At 38.2% G+C, this 25,741-nt stretch overlaps 2 protein-coding genes across 10 annotated transcripts in view; both read left to right on the top strand.

Annotated features, from left to right (window-relative positions):
- Positions 1-25,741, top strand: part of Eif2ak4 (eukaryotic translation initiation factor 2 alpha kinase 4) — a 103,153-nt gene that overhangs the window by 8,633 nt on the left and 68,779 nt on the right. For 5 of the 9 annotated variants that reach the window (XM_078049835.1, XM_078049834.1, XM_078049832.1 and 2 more), the window contains 6 exons: positions 1,951-2,063; positions 6,341-6,443; positions 11,989-12,141; positions 14,498-14,578; positions 15,560-15,708; positions 25,106-25,221. In XM_078049835.1, the coding sequence (XP_077905961.1) occupies positions 1,951-2,063; positions 6,341-6,443; positions 11,989-12,141; positions 14,498-14,578; positions 15,560-15,708; positions 25,106-25,221 (715 nt within the window). Of the gene's footprint in view, positions 1-1,950; positions 2,064-6,340; positions 6,444-11,988; positions 12,142-14,497; positions 14,579-15,559; positions 15,709-25,105; positions 25,222-25,741 lie in introns of those variants that run through there. The other 4 variants (XM_078049836.1, XM_078049838.1, XM_078049837.1 and 1 more) reach the window with 2 other exon arrangements.
- LOC144377765 (uncharacterized) lies at positions 15,715-25,097 on the top strand. Its single transcript, XM_078049842.1, has one exon. It carries the CDS (start codon positions 20,801-20,803, stop codon positions 21,740-21,742), a length of 942 nt encoding a protein of 313 aa, XP_077905968.1. The 5' UTR covers positions 15,715-20,800; the 3' UTR covers positions 21,743-25,097.

The following is a 25,741-nucleotide window of genomic DNA, read 5'->3' as shown; positions in this document are numbered from 1 at the left end:
TTTTTTGCTCAGCAGCCAAAGCCATCTTTTTAAATATATGGTAGACCATATCATTCCCCCCTTAAAATTCTGCCAAATAATTCGCTTGACTGATGAGGCCCTGTGGAATCCAGCCATTTTCTATCTACCTGCTTTACCTGGCCTTCCCTTTCCTGATGTGTTCCAAACATACCAGCATCCTTTTCATTTTTGGCTCATACCAATCTCATACTCACTTCTGAGTTTCTTTACATGTTCTTCCCTTGTCTGGAGTGCATGGTCTCTGAGGAGTCTCAGTTTAAATGCTGCATCCTCAGGTGTTCCCAGGTGACCCCATCTAAGCATGTTCCCTCATAGAGCACCACCTTGTCTCTTCAATAGCACTTTCTAAACAACACAGGCTGCATTGCTATAAATGTGTACTTACATGTTTATGAGTTTTGTTTCCCCCATCGGAGAGGAAGTTCCCTGACAGTTGGAACCACAACTGTGTTCTTACCCCCGTGAACTCAGCCCAGTGCCTGACATAGAGTTGGCACTGAGTAAGTGTGGGCAACTGATGCATGGAGAGGGAATGAGTCAAGGAAAGGCTTCATGGGCCTTGGAATGCTGACCCCTCTTCAGGACAATATTCACACTCAGGCTATACTGGAAGACCCACAGCTTTTGTCAAGGATTATTATAAAGCCATATAAACTTGATTTTATAGATTTTATACACATAGTTGATGAGAACATTGTTATATGGTTCAGGATACATATTAAGGTTCACGTTATAAATTTCTGTAGAAATTAGTGTTGCCAAGTACTTTGTTGCACCTGAAAGAATTTTTTAATCTTTTCCTTTCTGATATGATCACATTTCTGTCTTTGCCATTTCTTCCTGGATGTTCAAAGAAAAAGTCAAGGTTCAATCACATTAACTCAGGATTGGCATTAATAAAAGTGTCTTATGAGAGAGCTACAGGTTATAGGGTCAAAGCTGTTTGAATTTTAGCTCTGTCACTGTATCTGTGGCAAGAATCTTAAACTCTGCTATATCTGTGCAATGGGGATGGCATCTACCTTGCAGTTGCTAAAGTGCCTGGACTATAGGTGCCCTTAGTAGATGTTTTTTCTTCAGCCTCCCCTTTTTTGTTATATAAGTAAAACATAAATTGCCTCATGTCCTTTTTGGAAACTGTATGTCAGTGAATCAAAGAATAGAGTTTTTGGTAATTGGGTGAAAAGCAGTTGATTGGAAAAGCACATGCAATTTTAGAAGAGCTATCAGAAGTCTTCAAGTCAGGATTTTTCCTTTGTTGATATCCCAGTATTCAAATCTCAATTCAAATACAGGTGGGGCATTCTTAATTTGAAAATCTGGATTTGAAAATGTTCCAAAGTTCACAATTTTTTTTAAGTCTGTGCAGATATTCTAAAAAACAAAACAAAACTGAAATTTGAAGCACTTCTGGTCCCACACATTTTGGAAACTGATTACCCAATTTGTATCCCCTTCTCACAGCGGCCTTCCCTGATCCACCTGTTTAGATGCCTTCTCTTCCCTTACCACTATGTCCCATTACTCTGTCTTATTTTCTTTATAGCTCTCATCACTAATGAAATTATTTACATGTCCTCTAATTTGTATCAGTTAGTTGGGACTGTGTTTATCTAAATTTATTCCTGCATTTCTAGCCTCTAGGGCAATACTTCGCATATACTCAGCACTCGGTGACATTTGAATGAATGGAAACTAAGCAGAACATTTTGGTTAAATCCTTTATTAAATTTGAAAAGGAAAAATGCATTTTATCTGGCACATATTTTATTTTTTAAACCATGCTTTTGGAAAATATGACCCAACATCAAAGTAAAATATAATTATTATAATATTTGGGAAGTAGAACTTTTGAGCTAAAGTGATTATTATCTTAATGGTTAAGATTGACTCTCTTGGGAGGGAAAAATAATGTTTTTTCTCTTTTAGGTCAAAGAGCCCCCTGAAATCAATTTAGTTCTGTACCCTCAGGGCCTAACTGGTGAAGAAGTTTATGTGAAAGTGGATTTGAGAGTTAAATGCCCACCAACCTATCCAGATGTGTAAGTACCTTTATAAATAGCTTTGATGTGGTTTTAGTTTAAGGTCAACAGTATTTTCTCCCCCTGCCATTATGCATAAAATTTCATTTCCTATCACCTGTATTTTAAGAGAAGCATATCAGCTATAGACATTTTCATGAAATCTGTCTTGTTTTAAGTCTGTTTATAGTTATAGGATACTCCCTACAAATACTAATACTTACTCAGTGACTTGTTTGTTTCTTCTGACATGTTAATGTTAATTTATTTAATTCTTCATAAACTAGGAAGAGAACAAATCTTGAAGAAAAGGATAAAAGCTTAGCGACTACTTAAATCACTCATGTACTTAGTTTTAAAATGTGAGTGGCATTGGAAATTAGATCACCTTCTGTGACTGACCTCAATTTTTACGGCCCAAAGAATGTTTAGAGTTGTGGCACTTCTCAGTGTAACTGGTGAGCCATCAATGTGCAAGGCTGTCCCCTGCACAGCAGGACCTTTAGCATCCCTGGTCCCTATCCACTAGTGCCAGCAGCGTTTGCCAATCATTGAGACAACAATAAACCCTTCATATTTTCACACACACACACACACACACACACACACACACACACACACACACACGGCTATATCATCTCTGGTTGAGGATCACTGGTTAGAGCAAAATTATTAGCCATTAGGATTCAAGTGGTCTTATGTATCTATCTCCAGACCTTCACCTGGAAAGACAGATTGACCTGGATGATATTAAGTGGTTTGAATTTATCATACAGGGAACCAGTGAGGGTTTCTGAGAAGGCAAGTGGCAAAGAAAAGATGGCAGTGCTTTCTATGGTGGATAAAGAGGTTATTAAGAATATTAAGAGACAGACAGGTCAAAACTGAGCTCTTGCAAGTCAATAACTTTCTTTTGCCCACAACATTATACTGAGTGTGCACATAGTGGGCATATAAAAGATTAATTAATGAAGAAAAGGAATTAGATTTATGAAAGAAAAGGAAGACATTGCCTCTCTAGTTGTTTGTTTAGTTTTGTTTTTGTTTGTTTTGTTTTGTTTCAGGAAGGTTGGTTGTTTCCTAATACCAAATACATGGTGTCTTTCTGACACCATCCGGGAGTCCAGCAATTCAGTTCTGTCATTAGCTATCCATAGTTAGCACAGACCCCATGGGTTAAGATATCAGTTTGATAAATAATGCCTGTTGCAAGTTGCAGTACTTCCTCTGACTTATAAATTTTGGCTATAAATTTGTAGGTTCCTATAGCCTCCTCCTCATGTTTGATAATTTACTAGAATGACTTACAGAACTCAGGAAAATATTTATATTTACCAGCTTATTGTAAAAGATATGACTCTGAAATAGTCAAATGAGAAAGATGCATAGGTGAGGCATGAGGGAGGGGCATGGAGCTGCCGTGTCCTCCGCAGGCCAGGCATCCTTCTGGCCTCTCCATGTATTCATCAACCCACCTGATCCTTGTTATTTCGGGGTTTTATGGAGGTTTTATACTATAAGCACGATCACTTATTTAAATCATTGGCCACTGGTGCTTGAACTCTATTTCCAGCCCTGCTCTCCTCACACTAGTTTGGAGTAGGGTTGAAATTTCTCATCTTGTAGTCCAAATTTGTTTTTTCTGGTAATTAGCCCCTATTCTGACACTATGCAGGCACCCAACAAGAGTCAACCTCATCCACATATACACCAGTATAGTTGAAAAGGTTTTTTATGATCAGCTCAAGATGCTCTTCTTACCTCTGTCACCCAGGAGATTCCAAGGGTGATAGGGGCTCTTGTGCCAGGAACTGGGATCAAGGACTCTCTATATATACTTTTTTTATACATTCATAGACTCAAGAATTCAAAATGTTTGCTCTTGACAAATCAAAGAAAAACTTGGATACTTAAGTGCTAAAATATTAATTGTAGCATTATTTATGAAAGTAAAGAAATTGGAACAGTCTAAATTTTAAACAGTTTAAGCAGGCTTTCTCAGCCTTGGCACTGTTGGCATGTCAGCAGGATAATGCTTTTTTTTTTTTTTTTTTTGGTACCAGGGATTGAATGCAGGGATGCTTAAACACTGAGCCATATCCCCAGCCCTTTTAAAAAATTGTATTTAGAGACGGGTCTCACTGAGTTGCTTAGGGCCTCGCTAAGTTGCTGAGGCTGGCTTTGAACTCACGATCCTCCTGTCAGCCTCTCAAGCCACATGCTATTGTGCCTGGCTTCAGCAGGATAATTAATTCTTTATTGTGAGAGTTATCCTAAACATTGTAGGACGTTTAATAACATCCCTGACTTCTAGATATAGGGAGTAGATATAGAAATACAGGAGGTACCTTCTTCCCAGGTTGTGACAACCAAAAAAGTCTCCAGATATTGACAGATGTCCACTTAGAGACAAAATTGCTCCTAGGTGAGAACTATACTAGAGAACTAGTCAGATAACTCTTAATGTATCCACTTAATAAAATATTATGGAATTTTTTTAACAATAAGGAAGTATTTTTTAAAAATTAAGTGAAAGCCAGGCGTGGTGGTGCACACTTGTAATCCCAGTGGCTTGGGAGGATGAGGCAGGAGGATCACAAGTTCAAAGCCAGTCTCAGCAACTTAGTGAGGTCCTAAGCAACTCAGTGAGATTCTGTCTCTAAATAGAATACAAAATAGGGCTAGGGATGTGGCTCTGTGGTCGAGTGCCCCTGAGTCCAATCCCTGGTACCCCGCCAAAAAAAATTAAGTTTTGTATCAACTACATAAAATTATTAGTCATGCAGCAAGGACATAAAATATTAGAAAATTTTAGAGTTTAACTAGTATTAAAGATGACTTTTATACCATCCTTTTAATATTATTATACAATGATTGCTTAATTTTTAAAAAAATAATTATGTAAGGTTTGATTTGGGGGAATATTGTCATCCTTTAAAAATGATGTGGTACAAGAAAACTTTCTTTTATGCCAAATCATCCTTGAAGCCATTCTGAGAGAGAGAGAGAATCCTCAGTGGGATGGACTGTACATGGAACCAGGACTGTATGACACTTCTATTCTTTTTCTCGGACTACCATATTCCAGATTTCTGTCTGACCAGGCAGATAATGATTATAGCAACCTATCATAGTAAATGAAAGATAAGTGTTGAGAGAATGCATAGAAAGGTGAATAGGCAGGGCTGGGGTTGTGGCTCAGTGGTAGAGCGCTCGTATAGCATGCATGAGGCACTGGGTTCAATCCTCAGCACCACATAAATATAAAGACATTGTGCCAATCTAAAAAAACCTAAAAAGTAAATATTTTTTAAAAGAGGTGAATAGGAAAGGCTTTAGTAATCTAAAATGCCAGAATTACTCAGAAATGCTTAATAGGAAGTGATAAATCGTCTTATCTATAAAATTAAATAAATCCTATTTAATCCTACAGTGTTGTTATTGGATGTTTATTTGTTGGGAATGCAAGGAAACCCAAGGACTGGTTTGTAATATCCTTAATTAGAAATGTTGACTTAGATGAGCTCTTGGGGATGAGGAGGAGTGTAAATTAGGTGTCCTTGGAATAGGCAGAGTTTCCAGAATGTACATGGCTATATTTATTCATGAGCCAGTGAGCGTGTCCTTGTTTACAACCAGAATGTGATTGGGGCACAGCCTGTTGTAGGAGTGCTAGATGGATCACCATGTCTCTGTTTCACCTAGCATTCTTGTTTTGCTTTATGCCAGAGCATGCAAAAGAGTGTGTAGCACTTGAACTCTGGCCATTGAGCTGTCAGGGCTAGGTCAATTGACACTGGATGCAAGCTAGGGTAGAGGATTACCATACAAGAGAGTGCATAGTTAAGTTAGTCAGAGTGAGAGCAGAAATGATTAGATTTTTTTCCACAGAAGAAACTCAGAATTGGGGATTAAGAGCAAATCAGAGGCAATCAATAGTAACTGATGTTGGGAAATTTTGATCAGATTAGAAAACTGATATCAGAGACTAAGGAATTGAGACATAAGTCTGGGTCTCCTTAGGAAGTAGAGCACCTAACAGCCCAGATTGAAGACTTTGGCCCGCCCACTTCTCCACCAGGTTCAGCTAGTCCTTACTAAGCACTGTGTCAACTGGAGTTGCGGAGATATGGTTGAAATCATTTTGAGATTAAGGAAAGTGTTGGTGGTTACACAGAGAGATTCAAATACAAGGTCTGTGTAGAACCCTCAGGTCCTCAATTGTGCTGGGAACTAAGTGAATGAGAATGTGAACAGGCTGTTCTTTCTGATGTAACTCCTTTTTCCCCCCTCTCCAGAGTTCCTGAAATAGAGTTAAAGAATGCCAAAGGTTTGTCAAATGAAAGTGTTAATTTGTTAAAATCCCGCCTAGAGGAACTGGCCAGAAAACATTGTGGGGAGGTAAGTCTTGTTAAGCTAGAATTATAAGAGACAGTCCCCATGTGCTCACCAGCATTTGCCTTGACTTTCAAACTTTGCCATTGCACCTCAAATCCAATATTGACTAGAATGTTTTGTGTCATCCTGGTATCCACACAGGGAGAGTTATTTATTTGTAATTGTTTAATTTACAGTATTTATGAATTATAAGTTATAGAGTGAGTACAGATGGTACTATTGATGCTTAAGAGTTGTTCTAAAAACAGCTGATACAAACCTAGGTATACTTTTTTGCATACTTTGGATCTAGTGTTATGAGCACATCTTGACTTGAACTTTTCTGTTCTAAAATATAGAAAAGTGATTTCTGACCAAACTCTGCGACCTCTCCCTTTAGCATATCAGAAAAACTCATTGTTTTTCTTCTCAATAACTAGTGACATACTCTACTCCTTCAGTGTCTGTTCTGGACCTGAACATTTATAGTGAGCTCAGTACTAATTTTTTAATCCTTTGAACATCAGGGTCTAATATGAGTTTTCCTTGATGGCAGAACTCTAAGAGCAAGACTAGATGACTCCTGGGGGAGAAGAGTATATTGCTGTGTTTTCCTCAGACCAGGCCAATTCCATTTTTTTCTAGTTTGTTTGTTTGTTTGGTACTAGGAATTGAACTAGGGTACTTTACAACTGAGCCACATCCCCAGCCCTTTTTTTTTTTTTTATTTTGAGACTGGGTCTCACTAAGTTGCTTAAGGCCTTGCTAAATTGTGCAGATTGGCCTTGAACTTGTGATCCTCCTGTCTCAACCTCCTGAGTCGCTGGGATTATATGTGTTTGCCCGCATGCCCAGCTCCAGCCAATTCCCTTTAAATATAATTCATCTTTTCCTGACTTGTGTGTAAAATCACTGTTTTTGCAAAATGTTTTGTCAGCTCTCTATCACTATAACAAATACCTCAGATAAGTCAATTTATAAAGAGAAAAGGTTTGTTTTGGCTCACAGTTTTGTAGGTTTTAGTCCATGATTGATTGACCCTGTTGCTTTAAGGCTGTGGCCAGGGAGCATGTCATGGTAGATATGCATAGCAAAGCAAAACACTGCTTACCTCATGGTAAGTCAAAGAGAGGAAGTCAAAGAGAGGAAGAAGAAGGGGCTTGGATCCCACTATCTCCTTTCAGAGCACATACATGCCTGATAACCTGAAGACCTCCCTCTGATCCCCACCTCTTAAAGGTTCTGCCACTTCCCAATAAAGCCAAACAGGGACCAGGTCTTTAACACATGGGTATGTGAGAGACAATCCAGATCCATACTGTACCATTTAATACAGCTCATGCTTAATTATCATATCTTGTAAAAACTGGTAAGAGTTAAACGAGGACTAGTCCTAGGGCTCCGAGTCTGACAGGCCTATGTTAAAGAAAACTACAGTAACATTCACTCCCTAGAAAGTGACTAGTCAGATTTTCACTTATATTCCATAATGTAGTGAGTCATAATGCAGTCTGTGAAGTACCTTTTAGATAATAATAAAATAAAAATTTATCCACTTAAGTTCTTAGTTTTCAAGAACTTCAGTGGTTGATGAGGTACAAAAAGTGATTACAGAACACCCTGGATCAAAAACTAGGCCTTGGGAATTATTCCCAAAGTTTTTTCAAGTGTAAGGTGCTCTAATGTCTAATGGAAAAATAATATGATGGAGTTATTTTGAAAGTTTAGCTACAGATAATCCTCAGATTTCTTGGTTTTCTGATTTGTAATTTTTTTAAATGTGCCTAAAATTACCTTTAAAATGCCCAAATTAATCTTTTAATGTTGAGGTAATTATAGATATACTTCCAATTATAAGTAATACAGAAAGAGCCTATGTATTCTCTACCTGCTTTGCCCTAGTGGTAACATTTTGTGACACTGTAGTACAGTATCATACCCAGGATATTGACATTGATACAGTCTAAATGTAAAATTAGTCCATCTCCACAAGGATCTTTCATGTTGCCCCTTTGTAGTTTCCTTTCATCCTTTCCTTCACTCCTGGCAACCACCTATCTTATTTTTATTTCTATACTTTTGACATTTTAAGAATGTTACATAGGGCTGAGATTGTGGGTCAATGGTAGAGCACTTGCCTAGCATGTATGAGGCACTGGGTTCAATTTTCAGCACTGCATATACATAAATAAACTAAAGTTCCATTGACAACTAAAAATTATAAATAATAAAAAAAGAATGTTACATATAGTATGTAATCTTTTGAGATTGGCTTTTTTCTCCTGCATAATTCTCTGATGATCCATCCACATTGTTGCATGTATCATTAGTTGTTACTTTTTACTGCTTAATAGTATTCTGTGTAAGGATGTAACACTTTCTTTAGCCATTCACCAGATGAAAAAAATCTATTTTTTTTCCAGTTTTGAGCTACTACAAATGAAGTTACTATAAATATTCATATATAGGTGCTACTTGACATATGATGGGGTTAATCCTAATAAACTTATTGTTAAGTTAAAAATGCATTTACTGGGCCAGGGCTGTGAGCGCTCCAGTGGTGGAGCGCTCGCCTAGCATGTGTAAGGCACTGGATTCAATCCTCGGCACCACATAAAAATAAAGATATTGTGTTCGCCTAAAACTAAAAAATAAATATTAAAAAAAATGCATTTACTATACCTAACCTACTGAACATCATAGTGTAGCAACACAGTATACTATAGAGTATCTGTAGTTTTCCCTTCTCTCCCATCATATAGCTGGCTGGGAGCTGCATGTGACCATCACTGCCCAACATTATAAGAGAGTATCTTACCACATATAGCCCAGGAGAAAGAAGATCAAAATGCAGTGGAGTATTATTTAGCCTTGAAGAGAAAGAAAATTCTGACATTTGCTATAACACAAAATGAAATAACTGGTCACAAGACAAGCACTGTATGATTTTACTTATATGATTCTTAGATTTATAGAGACAGAAAGTGATTGCCAGGAATGGAGGGGAGGAAAAATTGGAGAGTTGTTTAATGGATACAGAGTTTCGGTTTGGAAAGATGAGGAAGTTTTGAAAATCGTTGTTGAAGATGGTAACAACATTGTAAATGCACTTAACATTACTGAATGAATGTAGATTTAATGTTGAAGATGGTAAATATTATGTGTGTATATTTTGCCATAATTTAAAAAAAATTATGAAACACCTCATATATTAAGATTTGAAAGGATGCCAAGCATGGGAATATATCCTGCAGATTGCTATTCTTGTTTGTCTAATGTTTGTTTCCACTAAACTTGAAGTACTGGGAAATCTAAAATGCACGTAATTCTAAAGAAATTGTTTTTAGGGCTGGGGATGTGGCTAAAGCGGAGGCACGCTCGCCTGGCATGCCTGCGGCCCGGGTTCGATCCTCAGCACCACATACCAACAAAGATGTTGTGTCCACCGAGAATTAAAAAATAAATATTAAAAATTCTCTCTCTCTCTCACTCTCTCTCCTCTCTCACTCTCTCTTTAAAAAAAAAAAGAAATCGTTTTTATTTTCAAGTAAAATAGAGTATAATTAGGTATTAAAGTGTGGCTTAGAGATTCATTGTGGTATGGCACTTGCTGATAACTGGCTATTAAAATAATGAGTCATTTAATTATTTGAATGGGAGGAATAGGCACTCCAAAACATGTGTTTTAGCACTTCCACTTGCCTCTGAATCATTTTTAATCTGTATAGCAGCTTTTTGTTCATCAGTCCTATAAAAGTAAATTTAAATGTAACTTAGACTTTATTTTTTACAATGAGCAAAGTCAAATTCAATATTTTTTACTAATTCATGCAACAAATATTTATTACCTATCTAACATGAGCCAGGCACCATGTCAGTTCTGGTAAGACTACAGTGAGAAAACATTTGACCATGCTGTGAGGGCAGCACACGGAAAGCAATCTAATGACAGTGTAGTAAATCAGGCTATACTAAGTGCTTTGAAGAAAAATTATGGTAAGGGGTCTGGAGCAGGATGGTAGAGTAGATAAGGTTTGCACAAGGAGCAGGCCTTCAGGAGAGGTCTCTGGGATCTGAGCAGAGGCCTGAAGCAAAAACCATGAATCATGTAGTATGGAGGGAGGGAGTTTGGAAAGTAGTTATTTTCTTCCTGTCCTATAAACTTTATCAGAGTTATTTGTACAGAAAATGCTAGTAAATTAAAAGAGAGACCCTCTACAGTGTGGCTCCTACTCCTTTCTGGTTTGAAAATGGTTTCTCTTTAACATAATAGAAACTATCTGTTTTTTTCCAGCTTTCCTTGGAAGAACTTTTCTTAGAAGAACTTATCTCTTAAACTTCAGATTGTTTTTTTCAACTTTATAGCAATATATATCCAGTATATACCACAACTTCTGGTATAACTTTAAAAATGTATTAACTTCACCCGTCAGGAACTATGGCTTATTGGCATCTGCTCCATGAGAGAAAATACAATACCAGACAAACCCACTTTATATTCTCACGTACAGTGACTTCTGCTATTATTGACCACCATGTTAGGTCCACTTACAAGCATTTTTTTTTATATGTTTTAACATATAGAACTAAGAAGTTTTAAATTCCTTTATCATAATTGAGAAACAAAGAAATTTTAGTAATGTGTTTCTCATCTGCAGAAGTTTGAACTCTTTGTTGTGGGTCTAGAGAAGCAAACAATGTGAGTGAGGTCTCAGAGCCCCAGATTCTATCCATTTACCAACCTAGGTATGATTATGGCTTAGCCTCAGGTGGGAGCAAGAGGCTTCCTAAGAATGCCCAGAGGGGAAGGGTGGCTTGTTCTTCCTGGCTCTATCTGTGAATGCTTCCCTAAGTGGAGATGAAGTACTTTTTTTTTAAGTATTGACCCTTTACAAGCGAGAAGATAGTGAAAGCTTATATTTGCCTCTGTACACCCAGTAGAATATTTTCAGTATCTCATGGACAAATGAAAGTTCTGATGTTAGACATGTGTATTCTCCATGCAATTGTCATTATGTAAACAGGTTTACTAATTGGAAAGGTAGCTTTTGTTTTCATGTAGTTTTAAATATTTTATCAGATTTATTTGTACTGAAAAATATTTCATGGAACTTTTTATACAAAAAATGCCAGTAGGGGCTGGGCTTGTGGCTCAATAGTAGAGCGCTAGCCTAGCACATGCGAGGCACTAGGTTTAATTCTCAGAACCACATTAAATTAAATAAATAAAGAAAGAAAATAAAGGTATTGTGTCCAACTATAACTAAAAAAAAAATGTAAAAAAAATAAAGAAAGTAAATGCCAATAAGTTTTAATAGGCCTACATAAGAGAAAAGGAGCTTTTTTATTTATCCAGGGGTGATTGTCTTGATTGTAACTCAATGCAGTGAGCCCTTTTGAAGCTTGCCCTGCTGTGATTGCATCAGACACTTAATTCAGAATGTGTGGTAGTGAACTGAATAGCCACATGTCTGATTGCCAGCTTGGTTTGCTGTTTGGTAGCCTCTCCTTTGGGGGACTTTTTTCTCATATTGGATCATTTGTGGATGCTTTTTGTTGACATGTTTAGGTGATGATATTTGAACTGGCTTACCATGTGCAGTCCTTTCTCAGTGAGCATAACAAGCCCCCTCCCAAGTCTTTCCATGAAGAAATGCTGGAAAGGAGGGCTCAGGAGGAGCAGCAGAGGCTGTTGGAGGCCAAGCGGAAAGAGGAGCAAGAGGTAAGACTCCCCTCCTGGGAGCAGATGCCCTACCCAGGAGGCCACCAAGTTTTCTGGGTCATTAGTCTGTCTCTATCTAAAAATGGATCTATAAGTTTTGCTCACTGTTTGACTCAAAAAATGTGGAGGCCCTGAGAGTAACTGAGAAATATTGTGTGGGTCTCTGAGCTGCCTCACAGAAACCTTAGTTCAGATCTAAAAAAGAAAAGACAGAGAAAGGAGGCCGTTTAACCGGGTTTCTTCTTGTGGTCTTCTGAGCTTGCTAAGATGTATACAAACCCACTGAATTTTCCTTGTGAGAGATGGTGTCTCATGCCATGAGGAATCACAAAGTGAAATGAAACTGTTTTTTATGTTCATTAGCTATTTTTTATTTTTCTTAAATCTATTTCCATGAGGTTATTAATTCATTGCTTACTTTAAAAATTTCTTCAAGTCTAAGATAATATATGCCTCTAAATTTTCTTTTTGATTTTCTTTCTTTTTTTTTTATTGTTGGTTGTTCAAAACATTACATAGTTCTTGATATGTCATATTTCACACTTTGTCCTTTTTGATTTTAATTCAATTTTCCTTATACACATTATAAAAAGAGCCTGTTTGTTTTTTTCCCCAGATATTAACACATTTATTGAATAATCATTCTTTATTAAATGAGTCATAATATTTCCTTGATAGTTTAACTGTTTATCTCTACTAGGTTCTGTTGGTAAATTATCTATTTTGTTCAATCCATCTGTTTTTTTTTCCCTTGAGTCTTTACTCACCCTGAATTACTTTAGCTATAGAAAGCTAGAATATATGACAAGCCTGCCTTTCCCCATTCTTTCACATTCTATTATTTTTTTTTCTCAAACATTCTAACCTATTTATTTATTTATTTATTTAGCAGTACTAGAGATTGAACCTAGAGGTGCTCTGTCACTGAGCAATCCCTGGCCCTTTATATTTTGTGACAAGGTCTTGCTAAGTTGCTGGCCTTGAACTTGCAATCCTCCTGCCTTAGCCTCCCAAGTCCTTTGGGATTACAGGCATGTGCTACCAAATGGTAAATGGCATTTCACCCATTTATCCTTACAGATGAACTGTAGAATTGCTTTTTCAAAGTCAAAACAACAATTAAACCCTCTGGGATTTTTTTTTTAATATTTATTTTTCAGTTGTAATTGGACACAATATTTTATGTGGTGCTGAGGATCGAACCCAGGGCCTTGCATGTGCTAGGCGAGCGCTCTACCGCTGAGCCACAATCCCAGCCCACCCGCTGGGATTTTTACTGAAATTATACTAAATTTATATATTTATTTAGGAAGAATTGACATCTTGACAATATTCAGACTTCCCATCTGCATTTATTTTTATCTCTTGATGAAGTGTTCTTTTTTTATCCCTGTAGATAGTACTACTTCTTACAGTTGCTTCTGTTGATTCTTGTGTCTAGCTCTTTTTTTGTTTTTCTGCTTCATTCTGAGCTTATGTAATCACTGCCTCTTTGTGGGTTCCTCTATTTTTTTACTGATGATCTCCTATTAAATTGTGTAGCCTGGTCATCATTTAAAGTTTACAGTTCCATATTATTTGAGGATAGTGGATATTTAGCTAACAGTTTTGTTTTGGTATGCTGCTATAACTATCTATTAGTTCTTATTACTATTTTAGTTTATGGTGTCTTGGTACTTTTTTAATATATTTTTTTAATTGTTAATGGACCTTTATTTTTATGTGGTGCTAAGAATCAAACCCAGTGCCTCACACATGCTAGGCAAATGCTCTACCACTGAGCTACACCCCCAGCCCTGTCCTGGTACTTTTGATACTTATACTCTGGAATTTTTATACTCTGGAATTTTGTTCTTTTAACAAAAAGAATGGATATCAAAATATCACTTTTTATACCAAAAGACTTATGAAAAAATGCAGGTACAGGTCTATGGCCAGTGGGTGTGGTGCCTGGTATTGAGGACAGCTCAGCCCACCTCTGGCAAGCCAGCCCCAGACCCTAGGGCAGAGACAGCCACAGTTTTTGTACCCTACAGATAGGCAGATATAAGAGGTGGGGAGATGGGAGAATTCAGCAGCGTTGCCATAGTGAAAGTTCTTCCACATGAAGAGGTAAAGAATGGAAAATAATACTCTCCTCACACAGTCTTAAAACTTCAGCTAGGAAGCTAATTGTTTAAGAACTCAGACAAAACTGATGGACCTGCATTTTGTACTAAAGTTCTCTATATTCAGGTCTCTTAGAAGAAAAGGGCTTAAGTATATTGAAATTCAAGTCAGAATTCTATAGTTTTAGAATTGACACATAGTATGTATTTTAGAGTTTGGTGTCTGATGGTGCTTTTATTTATTTCAGAAGCGTGAAATCCTTCATGAGATTCAGAGAAGGAAAGAAGAGATCAAAGAAGAGAAAAAAAGGAAGGAAATGGCTAAGCAGGTACTCTATCAGTTCTGCTACACTAAGATAATCTACATTTTGCTAAACATAAAACATTTTTATTTCCATTGATGTTATTTTTTTCCTTTCATATTTCTATCAGTAGTAAAGCTTAGAAAAAAAATCCCCAAAGTTAAATGTATTGTATATTTTAGATTCTCCAAATAGGTGGCAGAATTTTAAGTTACGTCATCTGTAAGTGATTTAAGCTTTTAGGGTTACACTAATTTATAAAATGAGTCAAGGAAGAGCAGACTGAAGCTTTGTTAATTAACCCGGACTGGAATTCTTAATACCTAGAAAATATTTGTTCATACTGAAGAGTGAATGGAAACAATATGCATGTATTAGAGATTTCATTCAATGGTGGAAAAGAATGATGTGACAAAACAGGTTTAAAAGTCAGTGGTAAAAAAGGATAAAGTGCTTTTTCTTTATTTTCCCTGTTCCAGCTCAGTCCCAAAGAACAAGGTATACATGTTTACAGAAGTCCAGAGAAAATTTTGCTCATTCTCTCAAACAGAATTAATAATGCCTTTCTGTTTCATGTAATTATTCCCACAAACAGGTGTACTGCCTATGTGAAAGTAGAAAGCTGAGCACAAGTTAAGATGTTTGTTTTCCACCAGCTCTCTCATCCTGTGTCTGATCTGCCTTCCTGTCAGCCACTCTGCATTCTCTTTGAATCCCCTCTTCTTCTGTTCATCTCCTTTTGTCCCTCTGCCTAATTTTTTATGTTTATTCTAAAATTGTAAACATTTTCACTTATAAAATTCTCTTGAAACTATAACCTGGGCTTCAGATCTTGACTCAGTACATATTTGGGCATTAAATTTTTAAAAGTTGAGTTCAGCTTTATTACACTTGCAAGCACTCAGCTTAAATAAAATTTGCATTCCATACTGAATTGCTAATGCCATACCATGCTTGTTTTCTACATGTGACTTACATCTAAAATAGGTTATGCTTTTCTTTTTCTAGGAACGTTTGGAAATTGCTAGTTTGTCAAACCAAGACCATACCTCTAAGAAAGACCCCGGAGGTCACAGAACAGCTGCCTTGCTACATGGAGGCTCTCCTGATTTTGTAGGAAATGGTAAACACCGGACAAACTCTTCAGGAAGATCTAGGTGAGTCCCTGGGATTCTAATCTGGGAGGATGAAAGCTGTAGGATCAAAACAACTTGTGGTAAACTTTGATAAAATTTCCAGATAGGACTCTTAAGCCTATAAATCTTTTTTGTTGTTGTTGTTGTTTAAAAAAAAAAAAAGAAAAGAAAAGAAAAAGAAATTTTATTGCTTTGCTAGCAAAGGAGACATACCAGGGACTCCTGTCCCAGAGGCTATGATTCTGCCCTTCAGCAGGAACAGGGGCCTTTTAAAGATGTGATTTCAAAGGCTGTATTCTACATGTTCTCTGTTGAAGTTATAATTCATTTGTTAATTTGGGAGATAGTCATTTCTGAGATCTTCTGGTACCATCCCCAGAATCTGGATTACTTAGTTTCTATAGTGGATGTGTGTACAAGGACAGATAAATCTGCCTAAAATGGGGAAGAAAGGCAGTCCTGTTTCCCTTAAGATTAGAGAGAGGGAGAGATTAGGGAGGAGCAGGGAGAGAGGGAGAGAAAGCCTATATAAATATATTAGTTAACTGGACAAAACCAAATTTTCATTTAATACTTTCCAAGTGTATTGATAGAAACCAGTTTCATAGCTCAAACCCCCTTAGAACAGCCTGTAACACTTCACAATTCTGCCTTCAGTACTGTTCAATTTGACTTTTAATTGTCTATTATATAATAAATGATTTAAATCTTTCCTTCGATCTGTAATATCATCCTCTCAAATTGTATGCTTTCTGTATATGTTTCAGTGTGTAACTCCTTAGGTGCAACCACAAATTTGGGGAGTGCTCCAAAATGGGCACAGATGTAGAACACCTGTTAAATGAGAAGGGAGCCCCCTCCCTGCCACTACTGAAGTGGGCTTCTGTGTTGATCCCTTTTACCAGAATTCACATGAAAAACACTGCTTCTTCTTTCTCATCCTTTCCCACTAAGCTGTCGAGTCTTCCCTGTTTTTCCTTGAGAGTAGAAAGGAATTTTAATGCAGAAACCATATAATTTGAGACGATGAGCACGTCATTAAATAGTAAGGGTACTGCAGCTCTTAAACTATCTCTTGTGAGTCTCCAAGCAACACTTAAAGCCAACTCTTTGCTTCTATCAAAAGAAACATTTTAGGTACCAAACTAAAGATTTATGTAAAATTTTAGGTTAGAGTTTGTTTATTAGAAGGAAACATTTTAGTTCTTTCCCTAATGTCCTTTTTTAAAACCAACTTAGAAATAATTTTGATAATGTTTAACTACCTACTATTAGGGTGAATTAGAGATTTTTTTTTTATTTGTAGATGGACACAATATTTTTATTTTTTAAATTTTTATGTAGTGCTGGGATCGAACCCAGGGCCTCACGGATATGAGCAAGCACTCTGCCACTGAGCTACAACCCCAGACCTAGAGATGTTTTGAATACTGTTTCTGGTGACAATCTTTTTGAGGAATACCTTCTTACCAATTAGATTATAACTCCTTACCAAATTAGATTATTTTTGCAACTGGCTTCTAATAGTGAATAAAAAATTGTCAGAAAATTTCACTGGGAAATATTTAGCAAATTCTTATTGTGTTAGAGATAGCAGAATTAAATCAATGTTATAAATATGTCTTTTTAGATATGGAAAAAACGACTTTTTTATGTTTAATCATATTTATATTTGTGGCTGACTATGATCAGTAGATCCAAGGTTAGACTTGCATTTGAGATCAGTGATAGCAAGTGTATTCAGAAAAAGGCAGGAAATTGTCTCTCCTCTTGCCGTGGATACAACAACTTTTAATGTAATGCCTTTAGAGTGGCAGGTATGTATCTTGGATGGAACAACATTCCATGAGTATCTAAGAACAAAACTGACAATAAATAGTTGTCATCTATTTCATCTGTTTGGCAAGTTTGTTGCATGTACCTACATGGACTCTGCATTGGTAGTTGTGTTAGCTACTGACTGAAAAGATCAAATCCTTCTTAAGTGTAGTTTAAATGCTTCTTTGGTTAAAAAATAAAAAGTCATTGATGTACCACATTACTTCATGGTATACTTGTGGTTCTTTTTCTTACCTGCTGTTCATTGGTCCTCATTATTTAGAAAGTCAAAGAAATAGGCAAAATGTTCCACTTTGTCTTTTTGTGAATAAATACACATGGTAGACTTAATAGAGATGTCTTTGTCATCTGAATTGTTAGCGGCAATATTTGAACTGACTATGACTAAAAGCAGTAAAATCTAGAATCATGTTTCACTGATTCATTCAATAAATGCTTATTGAGCACTTACTATGTGCCAGGCGCTCTTCTGAGTACTGGGATTTGGTAAACGAGATCAAGGACTGTCTTTGTGGAGCTTATATTCTCATTGAAAACTGTCCATAAGCAGAAAAGAAATGTCAGATAAGGATTAGTGCTACACAGAGAAATAAAATAGGCCTGTGTTGAATAAAAGCTGGATGACCATTTTAGAATGTTTGAAGGAAAACATACAAAGTTTGGATCTAGAGTGGGGGGTTCTGGTTCTAGAAAGTGAGAGGGAGCCAGCCAGACCAAGATCGGAAGGAGAACAGCTCAGCATTGAAAACAGTGCTCAAAGCTCATTAAGCAGGACAGTAAGGTTAGAATTAGTAGGCATGGAGAGAATAGTTCAGGAAGGATAAAGCAGGCAGTCACAGAGGGCTTTGTTGACCAGGGTGGGTCAACAAAGATAAATGAGCAGCTTTGAAGGTGTTACTCAGGACTAAATACTACCTTCTGATTTACATTGTTGTTGTGGTTTGGATGTAAGGTGTTTCCAAAAGCTCATGTGTGAAACGATGAGATGCAAGAAGGTTTAGGTTTAGAGGAGAAATCACTGGGTTGTGAGAGTCTTAACCCAATCAGTGAATCAATCACCTGATGGGATTACCTGTGTGGTAACCAAAGGCAGGTAGTGTGTGTCTAGAGGAGGTGGGCATTGGGGGCGTGCCTTTGGGGCATATATTTTGTATGTGGCAAGTGGATTCTCTCTCTCTGCTTCCTGATCATCAAGTGCCATTTTCTTCTGCCATGATGTTCTGCCTCACTTTGAGCCCTGAGGAATGGAGCTGGCTATCTATGGACTGGGACCTCTGAAACTGTGAGCTCCCAAATAAACTGTTCCTCCTCTAAAATTGTTCTGGTCAGATTTTTTTAGTCACAGCAGTGTAAAGGCTGACTAAAACAATTGTGGACTCTTCTTCTTGGCCACAAGTGGAGAATGGACATTGGGGAAACCACAGTAAAAAGTGAGTGGTTTTAGCATCTAGTTCCCCATCATTCTCCCCTCCCTTGCCTCACAGCATCACTCCTTGAGCACACCAAGCACCTTCTCATCTCAGGGCCTCTGCCTGTCACTCTGCCTAGGACGCTTTTCCTATGTCACTTTGCATGGCTGCTGCTTCTAATTCAGTTCTTTCCTGAAGTATGACCTCCTCAGAGACACCTCCCCTGAGCTGCCCTCTACTCTACTTCTCTGCTTAGTACCTATTATCTGATTCTCTATTTAATTTTTTTCTTTTTCTGTTTTTTGTTTGTTTGTTTGGGATTAACTGTGTGGTAACCAAAGGCAGGTAAAGTGTGGCTAGAGGAGGTGATGATGGTTGTTGTTTGGTTGGTTTTGGTTTTGTAACGCTGGGGATGGAACCCAGGGCCTTGTACATGTTAAGCAAGCTCTCTACCACTGAGTCACACACCCAACCCCTGTTTTTCTGCGTACCACTTACCACTAGATGAAATTCTCACTCATTTGTTTTCTTTTTGTAATGGAGAATGAAAAGTTCATGAGAGCAAAGATACATGGGTGTCTTCCTCAATGCCTGGTAGAATCATAGTAGTTGTTCAATGAATGACCTGATGTAGGGAAGGAGGGCACAAGAGAACAATAGAAAGAAAGGAGAGATTGTGTTTTTTGTGCCTTTAGTGTCTGCAGCCTCTTTACCCCGAGCAAGTCTGCTTTTCTTTATCTGTGGGGTATGTCAAGAATTAGTTTTGCCAGGAATGGTGGCAAATACCTGCAATCCCAGGAACTCAGGAGGCTGAGTTAGGAGGATCACAAGTTCAAGGACAGTCTCAGAAATTTATCAAGACCTAATCAATTTTGAGACCTTGTCTCAAAATAAAAAGGGCTAGTGATGTAGCTCAGTGGTAAAGTGCCCCTGGTTCAATCCCCAATACCAAAATAAATTAATTGTTAAACACAAAATTTCTACTTCTTAAAGCAAAAGAAAGAGAGAAAAGAAAAACATGCATGAAAAAACATGGTGGCAAGGACTTAAAGGCCTAATCATTGGGGACCTGGCTCCTTGACCCAGCTCTTCACTGCTGAATCTTTGTTTTTGTTAAAGAACTTTATTTTCTGTGTTCTTCAAGTCATGAAGGATTGAGGATTTGCTTTTTTTAAAAAAAAAAATTAAGGTAAAATTCAAATGATATAATATTAACCATTTTGAAGTGGATAGTTCAGGGTTGTTATCTTTTGTAAAGTATAGACCTAGTTCTCCTCAGTCCTTGCCCACATTTCTACCATCAAACAAAATCAGGTTATCTCCTAGTTTGTTTTCCCTGTTCTAAAGCCAAGTATGGTAACTGCTAGAAAATCATCTGTTCTGAGAAGAAACAACTAAGGGTATAAGACATGGGATTTCAGAAGATGGTGGCGCCCGAGTCAGGCGTGGTACATGTTTCCGCAGAGAGCACCTCTCAAGGAGGGATGATGTCATTTCTCCTCCTCTGGTGAAAGGCAAGCCTCTTTGCCCACTATGAGCATCACCCCAGAGGTCAAGAGTCATGGGATGAAGTTTGCTGAGGAGCAACTGCTAAAGCATGGATGGACTCAAGGCAAAGGACTAGGTCTGAAGGAGAATGGCATCACTCAGGCCATCAAGGTGACTCTGAAGCAAGATACTCATGGGGTGGGACACGATCCTGCCAGGGAGTTTACAAACCACTGGTGGAATGAGCTTTTCAACAAGATTGCAGCCAACTTGGTAGAAGAAACTGGGCAGGACGGAGTGCAGATAAGACGCCTTTCCAAGGAGACCACTCATCATCGTCCCAAGCCGAACATGCTGTATCAGAAGTTCGTGAAGCTATGAACCCGAGGTTGCTTGCTTCCAGCAGCTGCAGTCCACCTTCTGCCAGGTTGAAGTATGCAGGCCCCCACACCTGTTACTCTGCAAGGAGCAAGTTGGGGGCTGGCAAATTCCTGCCTAGGCTATGTATTCCTGGGAGGCTTCCACAAAGGAAGAGGGGTGGTAGTGATGTCTCTGAGGCCTCGCAGCCACAGTCTGAAAGCCAGCCCCTCAACCCCCCAAAAAAGAAAAGGAAACAGAAAGAGCCTAGAGCAACTGAGCAGAGTATGGATGAGGAGCTCCCAGAACACTCTGAGCACAGCACCAGGAAAAGCAAAAAGAAGAAAAGACGACATCAAGAGGAGGAGGTCTCAGATGAAAGAGGGGGAACAGCCGTAGAGAGTAGAGAGGACGAGGCCGTGGGGCCCAGTGGGCTCGAGGAACCCGGGAGAGAGAGCAAGCCCATGGTCTCTTCTTTGAAGAAGAAGAAGAGACAGCACCGTGAAGGGGAGGAGGAGGAGGAAGAGACGGGGGTGTTGGGTGGAGAAGGAAGAGGGAAGGATCCTGCAAGTAGTGTTGGGAGAAAGGAGGTGATGAGCAGAGCACACAGGGACTCCTGCCGCAGAGACAAGAAAAGGCAGCCGCATGAGGAGGACTTGAGCATGGCTGATGGGGACGGAGAGGAGACTGCTCTAGAGGGTGCAGCCGGGAAAGCAGGAAGCTTGCCCTTCGGTAACAGAAGCAAGAAGAGACAGCAGTGCAGGAAAGAGGAGGAGGTCTCGGATATAAGCTGCGAATGTGACAAGGGCAGGACTGAGGAAATAGAGAACAGAGGTAAGAAGAGGAGGCGGCAGCAACTTGGGGAGGAGAGAAGGAGAATCAGCACTGACCAGAGCACCAAAAAGAAGAAACAGAAGAAGACTGACGGTCTCTCAAGCTGGAGTCAGTTCCTTTTCAGTTGAAGCCTCAGGGACCATGGTCAGCGTCCTAGATGAGGAACCCCTCCCGAAGAGGCAACTGAGCTCAGGGACAGCAGTCTCCTGCTGGAGACAAGTGCCACGTCTTAGTCAAGGGAGTGGACGTGGTCTCTCCGGCTCTCCCTGCAGCCCACCCTCCAACCCAGGGACTTGAACTCGAGTGCCTCCAGGAGCCAGGCAGCTAAGGAACAAGGTAGACTGGGGGCTGTGGGAACAAGAATATAGACAGACTCATCCTTACCAAAATATGCCAAACTGTAGACTGACAAGAAAGGTCTTGGTTTTTAAATATCATGAAGGCTAAGAAAAACATAAATTTTGGGTTATGGGCTATATTCAGCTCATAGGTTGCTTGTTTCTAACAATATACCAGTTGACTATAAATAAATATGAACTTGAGCTCCCAGCCTACAAAAAAAAAAAAAAAGACATAGGATTTTCTCCACTCGCCCCCCTCAAAAGGTTGGGAAACCACTAACATAAGGAATATAGTGGAGGTGAGGGGATTCTTTGTACATCTCTCCAAACCCATGTTCCTCCATTGCTTACTGTTTCTCAATTTGGTTCCCAGCAGACACAGACTGATTCACCTCAATATCATGAATTCTTTTTTTTTCTACAAAGACCCTGAATAGCTAGAGGTTTTTCTAGCTACTTGGTGAGTTTTGAAGGAAGTTTAGACTGCTGCAGTCCCTGTTTCAGAGTTGGTTCTCCTTTCCATCCCAACCTCTTACATTGTCAGCTTTCTATTACTGGAACAAAATTCCTAAGATCATCAACTTATAAGGAGGAAAAGTTTAATTTGGCTCACTTTTGGAGATTTCAGTCTCCATTGCTTTGGGACCAATTGCAAGGCAATGCATCATGGCAGGAAGTGTCTGGTGGAGCAGCTCATGGCTGGGTCATAAAAGGAAAAGGAAGGGGCCATGTTCCCACTGTCCCCTCCTGAAGACCTCCTACTGGGCCTTATGTTAAAGGTTCTACCATCTCCCAAGCCACAGGGACCTGTGGGGGACCTCTCAGATCCAGACTGTAGTACCTCCACACTCTGATTGTGTGGGTAGAGCAGTCTCTTGGATGGCAGCCAGATTCTGAAGGATTGGCACTTGACAATTTGCAGCTTCTCTTTCTGTCAATTGTCTGCTTTTTTCCTTTTCAGTTTTCTTAGGGTGTTGTTGTTGTTATCAAGGTCCTAGATATTAATTTAGTCTTCTAAAATTGAATTATATTAACTTCTCTATCCTTTATAAGACATGTTTAGTATCATTTAGCAATTTTGTTTTAAACACTCTTTCCTTAGTACATTGGGTACTGCTGGTTGGCAAAGCTGACAACATGAGTGATATTTCTAGTAATATTGCAAATCCCATGGATATTCCATATCCAGAATAGACCATTGACGAGGACATCAGTGTCCTCACTTCTAACCACCATTTGTTTGCAGTAGAGGTGTGATTCTGATGACATTGAGAAGACATTTTACTTGTGGATGAGTCTCAGTAGACAATAGAAGCATCCAATATATACAGAGCTTTTTGGATGAAAACCTTCTTTTCATACTCTAGATGTATTTTTTAACCTCCAGAATTATTTCTGTTGTCTGTCTCATTTGGCATATACCACATTTGTCATTTTGTTGACACTTTCACTTTTTAAATTTTCTCCTCTTTTCCCTTAATTCTAATTATTTTTTTTTGTAACACTCCTAACACTGTGTTTGTGAGAATCAGTCATAATAGGGTGGTTAATATTCTAAAACACCTTAAAATCAAGTATTTGCACACTGTCAACTAAAGGGCATTGAGATGGCCTAGACTAAAATGGATCTTGTCACCATCTGTTGAAGGGGACAGAGCCAATGTTGAGGGGCTTCTGGATAATTTGTGTAGTTTAGCATATCATTTTGAATCTTTGCATTTATTCTTTTTTCCATAAATGTCAGTGTACTTCCTGTTTACGCAAATAATTTCAAAAGCCAAAATTTAAACAGAATTACAATGTGTTCTTATTCCCTGGTATTTAGAATATGTGGTATAAAAGACTTGTGTCACAATACATAATCTTATCACTAATGTAGGGGTTGGGTGGGTGCCTTTTCCCCCACATCCTTGCCAACACTTACTGTTGTTTGTATTCTTGATAACTGCTGTTCAACTCAAAGTGGATCAGGGACCTAGGAATTAGACCAGAGACCCTGTGCCTAATAGAGGAAAAAGTAGGCCCAAATTTTCATGTAGGAATAGGCCCCAATTTCCTTAACAAGACTCCTAAAGCATAAGAAATAAAGTCAAGAATTGATAAATGGGATGGATTCAAACTAAAAAGCTTCTTCTCAGCAAAAGAAACGATCAATGAGGTGAAGAGAGAGCCTACATTTTAGGAGCAAATTTTTTTTTGTCATAACCACATCAGATGGAGCACTAGTCTCCAAGATCTATAAAGAACTCAAAAAACTTAACACCAAACACAAAACAACTCAATCGATAAATGGGCTAAGGAGCTAAACAGACACTTCTTTGAAGAAGATATACAACGGATCAATAAATACATGAAAAAATGTCAACATCTCTAGTAATTAGAGAAATGCAAATCACAATACTGTAAGATTTTATCAAAGCATTTCTTATGTAACTTGTGACTATCAAGAGCTTTCTCCCTTACTTCTTCAGTGCAACCCTCTCCCTCAATTTTTTTTTTTTTTTTGGTTGTTGTTGTTTTTATAATGTAGCTTCTCAGCTATTGTTCCTCATCTAGTGGGGGAAAGGTAGGAAAATAAAGAAATAAAAAATAAAGTTAAAAAAAAAGGAGAGGTTGGATTTTGAGTATTTTGGAGAAGTTATAGAAGGAAATAACAAGGAGTATCTACCAAACACAAATGAGAGAATGAATAAGCATTCAATGGTTGGGACCCAGTAGGAACCTGGAATATGTGAGGGCTCTAAAACCCCCTGTTATATGTGCATGGGAATGAAGAGATGTGGAACTAATCTTAATCACTAGAAATATTCTGCATCTGTACTACTTGATATTGTAGCCACTATCCACATGTTGTGATTGAGTACTTAAATGCAGTGACTACACTTGAACTGAATTTTTATTTAATTTAAATTTAAATAGCCACATATTGGTCAGCACAAACTGAGAACAGGGGCTTTATAGAGTCCATGAGGAGAAGGCAGTGGTGGGAAGTAGGGGAGTTGAACAGCTTTCTCATTATCCCCTTCAGCTCCATTCCCAAAACACAGATATTGGAGTGTGACTGGGCTAAGCAGAAGAACACAGGAACAGGAATGTCCTGTGCTAATCCTAATTTAAAGAAAAAAATCATTGTCCAAATTTATTTTTAAGGCGAGAACGTCAGTATTCTTTATGTAGTAGTGAAGATTCTCCTGGCTCTTGTGAAATCCTATACTTCTGCGTGGGTAGTCCTGATCAGCTCATGGTGCACAAAGGGAAATGTATTGGTGAGTAAACTAGCTAAGTTAATTTAAATTTTTGTTATGACGAAAGCTGATTGTGAGGAAACAGGGTGGACTAGATACCATGTTGTCTACATCAGCATAGTCCAAAGAAGGCTGTCAAGCAGGCTGTTGGTCATTCTAGCTCCCATTCCTCATGACTAGAATGAGAAGTTGTTCAGGTTTCCCCTAACATAAAACGGAAGTAAAACTGTGCTGTTGGAAATACTGTTAGCATAAGTAAAATTCTAAATTGGTCATAAAGGTAACTTAAATTTGTCATCAAATATTTAAGCTTTTTGAAACATAAAAGGTTTCAATATTATCAGAATTTTAAATCGTGTGCTTCTAATACTAATAAAATGTGTAACAAAATGGTTCTGATGCTTCTGATGTTTAATGACCAAATCTCATTTTCTTAAGTTGATATCCATTGATTTGGCATTTTCTTGCTTGGAATGTTGTACCTGGCCAGGAAAATTACTTTATTTTTTTGTGTCTTATTTAGCAGTTTTGTCTATGGATA

The sequence above is a fragment of the Ictidomys tridecemlineatus genome, chromosome 5 (assembly GCF_052094955.1).
Source record: "Ictidomys tridecemlineatus isolate mIctTri1 chromosome 5, mIctTri1.hap1, whole genome shotgun sequence".
Classification (NCBI taxonomy): Eukaryota; Metazoa; Chordata; class Mammalia; order Rodentia; family Sciuridae; genus Ictidomys; species Ictidomys tridecemlineatus.
Note: the sequence above shows the minus strand (reverse complement) of the source record. Positions and strands in the feature narration are given on the sequence as shown.